This window comes from Talpa occidentalis, unplaced genomic scaffold, assembly GCF_014898055.3.
Source record: "Talpa occidentalis isolate TD23 unplaced genomic scaffold, MPIMG_talOcc4v2.1 talOcc4.7, whole genome shotgun sequence".
NCBI lineage: Eukaryota > Metazoa > Chordata > Mammalia > Eulipotyphla > Talpidae > Talpa > Talpa occidentalis.
In genome coordinates this window covers 28,974,178-28,986,846 of record NW_023605083.1, presented here as the reverse complement: position 1 = coordinate 28,986,846, position 12,669 = coordinate 28,974,178, and the positions used below count along the sequence as shown (strand labels likewise).

General features: G+C 37.8%; 1 protein-coding gene and 1 long non-coding RNA gene across 13 annotated transcripts in view; one reads left to right on the top strand and one right to left on the bottom strand.

Moving 5' to 3' along the window:
• Window positions 1–12,669, top strand: part of TRPM3 (transient receptor potential cation channel subfamily M member 3) — a 512,968-nt gene that overhangs the window by 325,684 nt on the left and 174,615 nt on the right. For 11 of the 12 annotated variants that reach the window (XM_054689399.1, XM_054689395.1, XM_054689398.1 and 8 more), the window contains one exon: window positions 9,544–9,718. In XM_054689399.1, coding sequence (XP_054545374.1) covers window positions 9,544–9,718 — 175 coding nt within the window. Of the gene's footprint in view, window positions 1–9,543; window positions 9,723–12,669 lie in introns of those variants that run through there. The other variant, XM_054689401.1, reaches the window with a different exon arrangement.
• The window catches only part of LOC129144889 (uncharacterized), a 90,689-nt gene that overhangs the window by 38,142 nt on the left and 39,878 nt on the right, over window positions 1–12,669 (bottom strand). The window lies entirely within an intron of this gene.

Below are 12,669 nucleotides of genomic sequence, written 5' to 3'. Positions count from 1 at the left end.
AACAATTTGAGGCATAAATAGTAGTTGATAGAATCCAAAATATAATTTTGGATTGGTTGACAAGTTAGCAGATATGGCTTTAAGGCTACTGGCCAAGTGGACATAAAGTGTCTCCATAATTAGATAGAAGCCCACAGTGACCTTCAGGTTCCCTCACCACTACACACTCATCAGGGACTGAGCCCGCGGAGGACCTAGGAGAGCTCAGGCCTCCTCAGGCAGGCAGATGCCAAGAGGAAGAAAAGTGAGGTGATGTGAACAAACCCAAGTATTCGCAAATTTACCAAGAAGGCCAAGTCAATGAAAGTACAGAAAGTCCACCAACGTGTGTAGGGCAGATTTCTTATGAAACCAAAAGTAGGGAGAGATACTCCCTCTGAAAATTAGGATAACCAAGGAAAGTAAAAAGTAATGCTACATGGCAGATAGCAACAACAGTCTGCTGAGACTGAAATGAGGGTGAGCTGAGTTCTGGAGGGAGAGGAGGCTGCAAATGAAGGTTGGGGCCAGGACATGAGGAACCTTATCTGTCATGCAAAAGGATTTGGGCTTTTCTATAAACAATGGGACATGCCAAAGACTGCCACAGAGAAGACAGTATTTAAGGATGATAACTAGCAGTGACGTGACGACTGTTTTGGAGAAAGGGAAATCAGTTAGGAAGCCAATTTTAATATTCCACAGAAACTAGGCATACTTCCTGATTTCATGAGAATTTAAATCAGATCTGAGTGCCCTGGTTCACAGGTCAGTAAATGGAGGGAAAAATTTCTTATGTCAGAAAGTGTTTTAAAATTCCTATGAAAAATAGTTAAAATTGAATGGAATAGGTACCAGAATAGACTTGGGTAATTCAGTGCCCTGGCTTCCTTCTATATACCAAATTTTGGCAAGCAGCTACTACATATTGAGCACTATATAGTATGCTGGGAATACAATACTAAACCTGTGTAACAGAGAATAAAGATGCCCAAGCCATGTAATTAATGAGATAAAACTTCCAGAGATGTGGTACTGAGGGATTTTTTTCTTTATACTGTAGTAGTTGATTGAAAACTTCATAAAATACAGTCATTGTCATGGACAGTTTAAAGAAGTAAATGCTCTCAGAACAGACAAATGAGAATGGTTAATTTTGCCTAGTGGGGAAGAAAGGGTGGGATCTGAGGAAGACTTCTCTGAACCTGGGAACTTAGGGGTGAGTGTCAGTTTCTCACCATGATTAACAAAAAGGGAAAAGATTAACAATCTTCTTTAAAGAGAGAATAGGAGTTTTCCTGTTTTAGGCAGGGAAAAGTGATGGCAGTCTCCTTCTAGTGATGCAAAGAGCTATTTTTTAAATAACTTTGCAAAGGTAAATTAATACACATACCACCAATTTGTCCATTCCAGCAACATTTTCCTCTCCTACCATCTACCTCTCCCACCCAGCTTCCCCAGTACCATGGTCTTTCCATGCATTTTTCAATCCCTAACTCCCTTGGCAGCTTTGCTGCTTACTAATTCTGCCAAGAAGTCAAAAGAACTTAGGCCGTGGACTTAATCGTGACATGTTTCTAGGATAGTGAGGGCAAAGTATTACAAAGTAAAATGAGATAGAACCATTGTGATTACCTTACATCTGAGAATGCAGAAATGAGCAGAGCAGAGACTAAGAAGACTATAGCTTTGTTTGGGAGAGTTCTCTTGTAGACTTAGATCAATTACATTAAAACATTCAGCCTGCAAATAAAGGCCCCAAAGAAAATACTGCTGGCTCTTTCCTTTTATGAAAGCAATACTTTCCTCCCAGCCCAGGGGATTGGCTGTTCCCTTTCTATTGAAATGATTCACTGAGAATGTTGCTTGGATGTCTTAGTAATATATGGACATTAATCGCAGACTATTTCAGGGCTGTCTGGCCATAAGGGAATAGCTTTCCCACTGATTAAGTCAAAAGCTAAGTTTATTAGCATACAACACTTGGAGTCAGTTTATGGGTTTTGTTACTTGGCATTTACATCTTTGTCCAACACACAGAACTCAAAAGACTTAACTAGCTGATTGAAGTACTGAGGAAAGACCCCAGGGAGGGCACTGGGGGAGAGACACAAAATATCATCTACCCAGGAGCAGGAAGTTGGAGTCTTTTGGATGCCAGAGAAAGGAATTTCACTTCTTAAATATATCATTTTCTGTGTGAGAAAGTATTCAAATTTTGGAAAAGCGTGTTTCAGTTGTTTGTCAGAATAGCCACTTGGTGTAAACATATAGATGACATTTAGTTTTCTTTCCTCTTCATGAATCATTTATACATTGAGAATAAAAGCCTTTCATGAACTTCATACATATGAAGACTACTCTTGATATTTGGGTTTACCATATAGTTCTTTTTAAGTGACAACCTCTGTTCTAAATGCTTCATAAATAACTCACTTATTACTCAAAACAACCAGTGGCTTCTGTACCAATTCTGTGCAGCAGATCCTTTGTAGAATACTGAAGTAGGTTTTTGGTGTACCAATAAGTAGACATATGTCTGCCCTTCTCAGATGTATGTGGTTCCCGCTAACACCTTAGTCATTTTGTGATGTCCTGCCATGCTGTCCCCATTCACAGTCGCGGGGAGGAACACTGGACTTCAGTGAGCGGAGAGGGACAGCGGAGTCAGCTGGAAGCCAGCAGACAATGATGGTTGAGGCCACCATGGAACCAAGAGCCAGAGACTGAATACAAAGACCAGGCAGATCCAGCCAGTTCCAGGCAGAGTCTAAGGAAAAGCCCCATCTAAGAAAGTGAGAGAGTACGGGGAGAGACTGTAGTGTCTGCGAGCTTGAAATCAAGGCAAAACCCCAGTACTCAGGCGCCCACTGCCAGAAAGGAGGCAGGCAAATGTCCCATTGGAATGTATTAATAAAAGTTGCCATTCTCCAGAAACCAAGGTACATTCCGAGAGTGATTCCTCTCTGCCTAGAGCTCGCAAAGACTGGGTATAAACTCTTGTGGCTCTGTGAAATACTTGGATATAGCACCCAGGTGACCCTTCTACCTGACAGGAGCAAAGCAGGTGCCAGGACTGGCCACCAGCCTTCCCCAGGAGCATCAATTATGCTCCAACATGAAGGCCCACCCCACACCTCTGCAGACCATAGGCTAAAGATTACATACAGAGGGGGCTCATTATGTTAAATAAGTTGTCAGAGGGGTTGATGATGACCAATAAAAAAAAAAAGATATTGCGCCTCCCCTGGTGGCACAGTGGTTGAGCGCTGGGCTGTGAAGCTGCCAGCAGCCTGTGCAGTGCTAGTTTGATCCCCGGCCACCAGCGAGGGTATCACATGGCATGCAGACCTCTGCTGCCACCCGCTGCTCCCCTCAGCTGTGTTAAAAAATAAATAAATAAAGATGTTAAAGAATTTCACATTATTTTATCTTTAACCTAGTCCTTAAATGAGTTAGAAGTATATGCCCTGGAAAGCCCCAATCTCAGGAATTTCTTCCCCACTAGAGAACTAAAATTATCTAGCAGGGAGGCATCTTGCACAGGTGGTTTTATTTTGATCACTTACTAGTTTGCTAAGTACTTCCTATTTCCAAATACTTTTCTCAGAATCAACTTAGATGCAGAATACAAGTGGCCCAAAGAAGTGTCACACAGGATTGGATTACACAGGTTTGTCATTCACCATCGGGTAAATCCTCAGGATTTGCCAAAAGATATTTGGATTTGTTACCCTTTTCTAAGTAAGGTCAGACACATTCCAGGTACAATTCTGTTGTCTTGAAAAGATATTGGGACCTAGCTCCAAATCATGAAAGCAATATCCAAAACACCTGCTTCTGCAGAAGATTGAAGAGATATTCTAGTTAAAATGAAATACATTTTTCCTTTTAGATATTTTTGTGGGTTCACTGTGTTCCTTCATAACTCAAAGATTTCCAATCATGTTTCCTTTCACCCAAGATAATATATTAAAACATCCTCTTTCTATATAATAAAATCCTACAGTTATACCCAAATATTCATGTACTGGGAATTTTTCTAATTGCAAGAAGGACCTTAAACTTAACACATAAGAATATATTTCAGTGTTGTCAGTTAGGCAAAACTGATAACTGGATTTATGTAGTTTCCCAAGGCCATCCCACAATTTCCAGATCACCAAAGAGTTGCACTAAATAGTTAAGGGCATCGAGAATCTAAATCTGAAACTATTTCTGAAAAATTGTGGTATTGTGCAAATATCAGCTGTTATTTCTCAAGAAGGCAGTAAATTGGTATTCATTAGAATAAGGTGAATAGTGTGAATGCTTCTCTTTTCATCACTATGGTAATTATTAACATGCCCCAAATCTGTATAAGATTCTATTTGAAAAGTGCAAGACCTTGGAGGATTGCTGACTTTTATTGCCCTATTATATAGTCCAGATATAGAAAATGGTAACCAGTGTTTCTTTTAGTAAAGTCAACCATTCAATTAAAGACCAAGTATTCAAGTCAGTAGGATGAAAAGAGCATGTTTGTTACTTTTTACTTTTATGCAAATTTTAAATTGTGTAACATAAAATATTGATAAAGTCTCATTCTATGCATACTTGAAGAGCATGGAAATTCTCCATAAAAATTCCTCAATCATCAAGAATCACATAATCCCAGAGAACGCAAGTACAGTGAATTAAGAGTGTCACATTATTATTACCTGACATTAGCTGATAAACAGAAATGTCTACCCACCACTGACAGGCTTACTCTTGAATTGTTCATTATCTCCAAGAAGTCATTTCTCACAAAGTTCAAGACCTCCTTTCTAAACAATCTATACAATAACAATCATAGGACCTATAACCTAAATCTGTAAGTCGTAGCTAAAGATAAATCTTCTATGTTCCAATCTCCACATAAATAGGAACCATTTTCCAATAGTAAATTAGTCCTTAGGCCCATAGACATTTTAGATCATATATAGAAATGTTTACATAAACTCAAATTATTCATTTGATCAAATCTCTCTGTTATCTAGGCATTTCACTACAACACGCCAAACGTTTTCACAGGTCTGAGCAGATCATAGATTATGGCCTTGTGACAGCAGTTAGAAAAAAGTAATAATAATGCCTTTTGGAATTTGAAAATGTTCTTCTACCCCTGCCACTTCCCTTGCTTACCACACTCAACCCAGTCTTTATTTAAGCCAATTTTGATTTACTGGGATTTGTTTTTTGGCCTATCATGCACTCAGAAAAAATGACCAAAGTCCCTGAGGTTCTCTTCTGCCAAGAACAATTCATCGAGATTAGCTTGTAATTTGAAAGCCCTAGGTCGACCTAGAATCTTGAAGATGGAACTGCTAACTCCATTGCCCAAGTTCACTTTTTTTTTTATCAGCTCTAATGCTTCCAATTCCAAAAATCACAAAAGTTAAAGAATGTGACAAGCATGTTTCCTGTTCCTGCTTAAGCAACTCTACCTTGCTCTAAAATTAAATTCTAACGGAAATCTCTGAGAACAACTGTAAATCTTTGGTTATGGGCAAATGAAAAATTATTGCAATCATCATTTATATGTGGTATACAGAGAAAACAAAGGGGAGAATTAATAAGACAAAAATAACTTTTAGACTATAAGACCAATTAGTGGTTTCCAGAAGGGGAGGGGAAGGAAGGTGGGTAAATCATGTAAAGGAGGACTTTTAGTGGTGAACTTAATGTAGCATATACACATGCTGATTTTTAATGATGCACACCTGAAACCTATATATTATAATACAATGTTACTTCAATTTAAAAAATTACTGCAATCAATTAGGGAATTAACCTACTTTTCCTTTTTTGGTCCCTGAGAGAATCTCAATACAAAGATTCTTCTTTCCTGAATAATAAAGATTAAATTTTTTTTAAACATGAATCTAAAACCTGTGTGTATGTGTGCATGTGTGTGTGTGTGTGTGTGTGTGTGTGTGTGAGAGAGAGAGAGAGAGAGAGAGAGAGAGACTGGGCAGCAGAATTATCTGAGCAAGGTATAAATTTATGACATTCTTCAAAAGAACTTTTATTAAATTTTTTATGGGCATAAACAAATGGTAGCAGGTCTATGAGTCTAGCTCAATATGCAGTCGATTCCCAAATTTTTTTTGTTAGTAATTTTAAAAGCACCATTTTTGATATTTTAAAAAGGTTTCACTCATGTAGTCATACACTATAGGTTCTAATTTGTAAATCTGTGAATTTTTCCAGAGTTTATTAATATCCTATCCTCAATGTAATTTAGAAAAGAAAGTGTGAACAGAAAAATTAAGGAAAACAAGGAAGAAAAGAGTGGGTGGGGCACAGGAAGAAAGACAGGCAGTGTTTCCCCAGGAAGGCCCAGGGAATCCATACAATGGGGAAGAGATAATGTGACCCAACTCCACTGGGCAGTTTTGTTTGAAAACCTATTGTGAAATTTCTCTCAGAAGCTTCAGTGAGTTTCATTAAAGAAAAAAAAAAAAATCCGATGCTCTTTGCAAATATCTTATCATGTGTACTTAATGTAGGGTGGGGTTTTGTAGGAGTTGATTAGCAAGTTTTTCAGGAATAAGCATCAAGGATCCATGAACCCCTTGAACAAAAATGAAAGCATTTTTGTGCCTACCATATGTGCATTTATTTTCATGGAGAAAGGGTCAGTAGCTTTCATTAGAGTCACAAAAAGTATTCAAAGATCCATAAGTCCCCAAAGTAGGCTTTTTTTTTAGCCTATTAGATGCCATTTTCTTTTCTCTGAAACAAAGGCATTGTGCATGTGTGTGCATCCTGACAGAAAGGCTTAATGTTACCACATATTGGCACATTTGATTTGTGTAAAGCATGCTACTCACACAAAGCATGATTTTCTACCACCTATAACTAAAATATTAAAATGTGCTTTTAGTTTAGGCTATAAATACTTTTATTATCTATGGAAATAATTTCCATATATTATCGCTGAAGGAATTGGGAGACAATTTGGGACCAAAAATATACTAGGTATACTCAATATTTATGAAAAAGTAAATATTTTAATACACTGCTGCATCTCATTTTTAGCAATGGAATATATATATACACATATATATTCATATTCATATATATGTGAATCAATGTGTTTTGATCATTTTAATTATTAACAGCTTTATTCCAAATATAGGAAATTTGATCATCTAAAATACTTCTGTATTTTTAGAGGTTATAGCAATTTGAACATTTGACAAATACTTTGGCAGGAAATCAACAAACACTTTACTGCTCTCAAATTGTCCTATAAAAATTGATCCTTTTCCTCTATATATCCTTTCAAAGAGAAGAGATTTTTAGCCCTCTTGACAATTGTCTGATAGAATCTAGATCACTAGGACATTCTAGAAGAGCTAATCTAGACCTTTTCCTCCCATGAAAACACTGAGTGGATCACAGTTTGTCTGAGTTGAGTAAAGATCCCACTGACAGAAGCAGTGCTCAATCAAAATTTAGCAAAGGCCTTCCTTAGGAGAACCCTAGAATGAGTCTAAATCTGACATCTGGTATAAAACAGTGGGTAGAACATGGTGTTCCTTGAGCAACACAATATGGTAGCAGGTGCTAAAACAAAGCAACAGGAAAAGTTAAATTATGTAGTACAATGGAAAATACCTGATAAATTAACTTTAAACATTGGAAAAGAGACTCCCAAGACTTTCAAAACACAGATCTAGAAAGGGGTGGGTATTTTCATGTCAGCAAATTATTCTCCTAAAGAAGAGTATTGTAATAACATTTCAAGTTAGCCCTTAATCTTCAAAGTGCCTTTCAACAGGAACTTTCTTAATCCTCATAATCTATAGCAAAGGGTGTCTATGAAACAGACACCCAAACAAAGCTTTAAAAGCGACATTTTTTTTGTTTGAGTCCTTAAGGGTCTCTGGATCAAAGGGAAGGAGCAAGACCTTTCACTCCCTTTCCTGGGTTTCAAGGAGAAATTCTGAAAACCTCCTCATACTCAGATAATGTTGATTTCTCTAATTCCCTCTGAGAAAAAAAAAAAAAAATCTTGGCTACTTGCCTTGATCAGCCATAATCATTTTCTTATGTTTTTTAAAATGTACTCTTGGAAAAAAAAATAAAAGAAAATAAAAAGAAAAAGAAAAAAAATAAAATGTACTCTTGAAAGAGCATCCATTTTTGTGTAACTGGCATATTGGACCATTCCTATAAGATGAAATCAAACCACGACAAACAATGATGTAGAATAGATAAGGCCCTGGGTTACTGATGTTCTTATACTTTAAAAGTAAAACATAACATATAAGTCTAATAAAGTCATTTAGTAATGGAACAAGAAACCAGAAATGAAAGGATTACTTCTCACAGGGAAGCAGCTTTTTCATATAAGATAAAACAAAAGCAGAAGGGGGATGAGGGCAAGTTGAGATGACTAAGAGCTTTTTTAAGTTCATATTTACAGGAATGATACAGAATTTTGATAGATTTCTCCCTTAAGATAACATCTTTGTGTACCCTACACCACCACTTCCTGTTAACGGTATTATAGCTCAAATCCCCAACTAGTCTGAGAAGGCAGAGAAAAAAAGTGTGCTATCAGACTGAGCAAAAGGAGATTTTTCAATGACCAAAGAAGTTATTGAGATATCACTTAAAAGTGAATTTAATTTCTTTACTACATCGCTGTTAATATTTCCCTTGAATATGTTCATTGAATTATACCTAAGTCTGGTGGCAGGACAACTTTTATTTGACAACAGCAGTAGTTTATGACTCGGTATATAACTAGTTTAAATATTTTAGTAAAGGTCAGTGAAACCCTCATTCAGTAGAATTTGACCCATGTTTACTGACCACCCAACACATGGCTGAACCCTGGCTTGGTCATGAGACACAATAATGGCAGACGGCAGATGCCTGGTCTCCTGGGTGCTCTACTACAACTGCTAGGCTGTTAAGAATCAAGTCAGCTGATCACAGGCCCAGAATTTAAGCAGTGGTTGATTGCAACAAGTTAAAGTATGATGCAGGCTAACTTTGATAGTCTTTAAAGAAAAGAGCCACTTAGTCGTCATCTTAGCACTGCCACAGCCCCAAGGGAGGTAGCTTGTTTTCATTTCCCACTTTTCAAATAGGAAACCACCCTGGCTGCATGTAAGACTTGCTTGAGCTCACATTTAGCTTCCAATCTTTTGACTGTTGGCCTAGTGCTTCACCTACTAACCACCTCCCTACTTTCCCTCTTCTCCCTGCACCTTCCCATGTGAAATGTGGTAGCCTGACCCAGCACCTTAGAATTTCCAGGAAAGGCAAAGTCAAACAGACGCTCTGGGGTGGGGTAGGGGGCGGGGAACATTCTGCTAAGGGTTTTCTGTAAATTTTCGCTCAGTATTTTATCCCTTCATATGTTGTTACCTCCCCTGTGCTCAGTAATTTTAGTTTGTGCTTTTTGTTTCTCTTTTTCTTTCTTTGGTTTGCTGGCCTTGTGTTGTTGGTTTGTTTTGTTTTTTTTGTTTTTGGTTTTTTTTTTTTTCCATTTGGTTTTTTTGTTTTCCCTTTTTAATGCAGGAATTGGTCAAGGCGTTCCGGTGGTGGCACTCATTGTGGAAGGAGGACCCAATGTGATCTCAATTGTCTTGGAGTACCTTCGAGACACCCCTCCTGTGCCAGTGGTTGTCTGTGATGGGAGTGGACGGGCATCCGACATCCTGGCATTTGGGCATAAATATTCAGAAGAAGGCGGGTAGGTAACATGTAAGGCCCCCATGGTAGACTTAAAGGTCAAAGTCTGTGTCCCGCACTTAGGAGGAAGGTACTAGCTGATTGAGACCTTTGACCTGGGAGGGTGGTGGTGAAGAGCCGGGGAAGGTGTTCTAAATGTTCTATGAAGTTGGAAATTCCAGAAAAACTGCACTAGACCAGACTGCTTACAAAGAGGCTGAGGGAAAGAGAAAGTTTTTAGGATGTGGTCTTCCTTGTTTCTCTTCCTTTCACTCCTCTCTATAAAGAGCAGTAGAAATTCGGTTTTAAACACAAGAAGTACAGCGAATCTGGACCATATAGTACAGGTTAGTAACTTGGGAGAAACTGGTGTGTAGCTTCTAGCTTGGCCTCTAAATACCAGCATCACCAAGTTCTGTGTGTTTACAAATCCTGAATGTTCACAAAAACACTGGGGAGGCTGTGCTATCAGAACCCTCTAGATTAACTTGGAAAATAGAATCTCTGTAATGGTGACACTCTAACCCATATAAAACTCCTCTTTAAGTGCTCTCAGCACTGTCCCTGTTCATGCAGACCCTGGAGGCTGCTTTCTACAATCCAAAGCCAGATCCTTGTGGGTCTGCCCCTCATAACCTTTCTTCCCTTCTGAGCTCCCGCTGGGTGAATGGTGACATGCAAACACTCTTGAGGATTCTTACATCAAAGTAATTCATCCCAAGGTGTGAATGAGCTTAAGGAGGAAAACTGAGAACCACTGAAGCTTTAAAAAAATCATTTCTTGGGCCTCCCTTGATTTTAAATGATTTTAAAAAAATCATTTCTTGGGCAAGGGGTTGAGCACAGCACTGTGAAGCTAGCCGCAGCCTCTGCAAGCACTAGTTCGATCCCTGGCCAGGGAGATACCCACATGGTGCAGCAGACCTCTTCTGTCTCACCTGCTGCTCCCCTCAGCAGTGTATTTTGTCAGTCTGCCTGTTTTGCTCCCCACTCTGTCTCTGTCTCTGAGAATCCTCTCACCCCTCCACACCTCTGGCCTGTGCCCCAGTTTTTGTATGCATAAATAAATAATAACTTTTTAAAAAAAAACTCAGGTTCTCTAAAAATAAATAAATAAATAAATCATTTCTTGCCCTAATCAATTTGAATACATGAAACAAGTGGGAGAAAGAAGCCCCAAGGGCAATTGGGCCTTTTATTCAACCTAGGTGTCTACTGGGTACCATGCACTGAGATATACAAAAGGAATAATGTACTCCTTCTGTCCTCAAAGAGTTCACAATAAATTCAGTACGTAGACAAGTAAAAATGACCAGTGAGGTTGCCTCTCTCTTATTCAGCCCGATTTGGAATAGAAACTCAGCATGGTATCCTCTCTCTAGCCCACCCCCTGTCTTTGCCAGCTAAGGCCTCCCCTCAGGTGAGCCATTAAAACAGCATCCTTCCCTGGCTGGTGCATAAACCTAAATGTGTGAAAGCAGGAGTAGCTAAAGGCACCCAGCTTTTGGGTTGGACTTATAAATACTGAGTGATTTTAGGCCCCTTACAGCTCTTGATTTATTTAAAAAACAAATCAGAAAGAAAGAGGTACATTTTCTAAGTATCAAGTTAGAGTGTGCTTCCTGGAAATTTTACTTACTTTTTAATCTTCGTCATTGATAGTAAATATTGACCCATTTTTAACTAAGGAAAAAGAACATTTGCCCAACTCCCTCCATCCATGTCCATTATTGAAATATAGCAAATTTTTTGTTTTTTTTTTTTCCTTTGGTTTTCAGAAATAAAGAACTTATACAGTTTAGTTTGGGCTTATTTTTGCCTTCCTAGTACTTGCAACTACGTCTTTGTATTTCTGCAAAGTAGATATAAATTAGCATTCAGAATGCACATTTTCTTTTCAGAAAATGAATGCAAAAGTCAGCTACCAACTCATCATGCCAGGTGTCCAGGTACATATGCAACAAAAGTCTGGACATAGTGTCTGTTTTGTCATTCTCTTAAAAGTGTGTGTGCCTTGCAAATGTTAAAATCTTTGATAAGTTGCCCTTCCTGATTCTGCTTTAATATAGGAGAAATGTTACACATTTTAGTACCGTGTGACAGACTATACTGTTTAACACAGGTAACAGGTACACAGAGAAATTCAGTGCTTTCTCAAGGCCATGCAGCCCACGATCTCCATTCAGGATTATCTCTGGTGTGTTATAAAAATTCCCTGAAATGTATTTTTGTATGTGCCTTAGTGTTTTTTCATATAGCATTTCAATGATACTGTTTTATTTTTATTTTTTTTAAATAATAAATTTTATTTTTATATTCAATGATACTGTTTTATAACTGTGCAAGGACATTTAGGTTGACTTCAGCTCCTTCTTTGCATTCTGATTTCTTAAAATTTATTATTATTTTGTGTATTCCAAAAAGACAAATTCAATGTGTTCCTGGTTGTAACCCAATATCCAAATTGTTAAACCCTACATCATGTGAACTCTTTTCCTTCCCCACCCAGACCATTACATTCCAACCCCAAAGCTGAGTCAGAAATATTACAATCTTGTAACTTTAATTGGCAGTTGTTTTAAAATTAAAGTTGAGTTCAGTTTTAACTATCCTATGGTCAAAATATGCAAAAGCACAACCTATATGGAATCCATACAAACATATGAATCATGGCTGATTATTCAGGAATATGAGATCATATGAGTGCACAGATCAAGAATTAAGATATAAATTGGAAATTATTAAAAGTAAAGCCTAAAAAGTTTTAAGGAATATTTATAAATGTTTATTAAGAGAAGCTTTATATTTGCCATTCCAAATATGTTTACATAATATTAGGATAAAAGTCTGATCTTGCTCCAGGAAAGCAATTCTAAATATGTCACAATCACATGAATTCAGAATGTTTCTGTGTACCCTCTGAATAACAGCCAGAATTAATCATGGTTATTTGACTAAGCTTGATAAGAAATT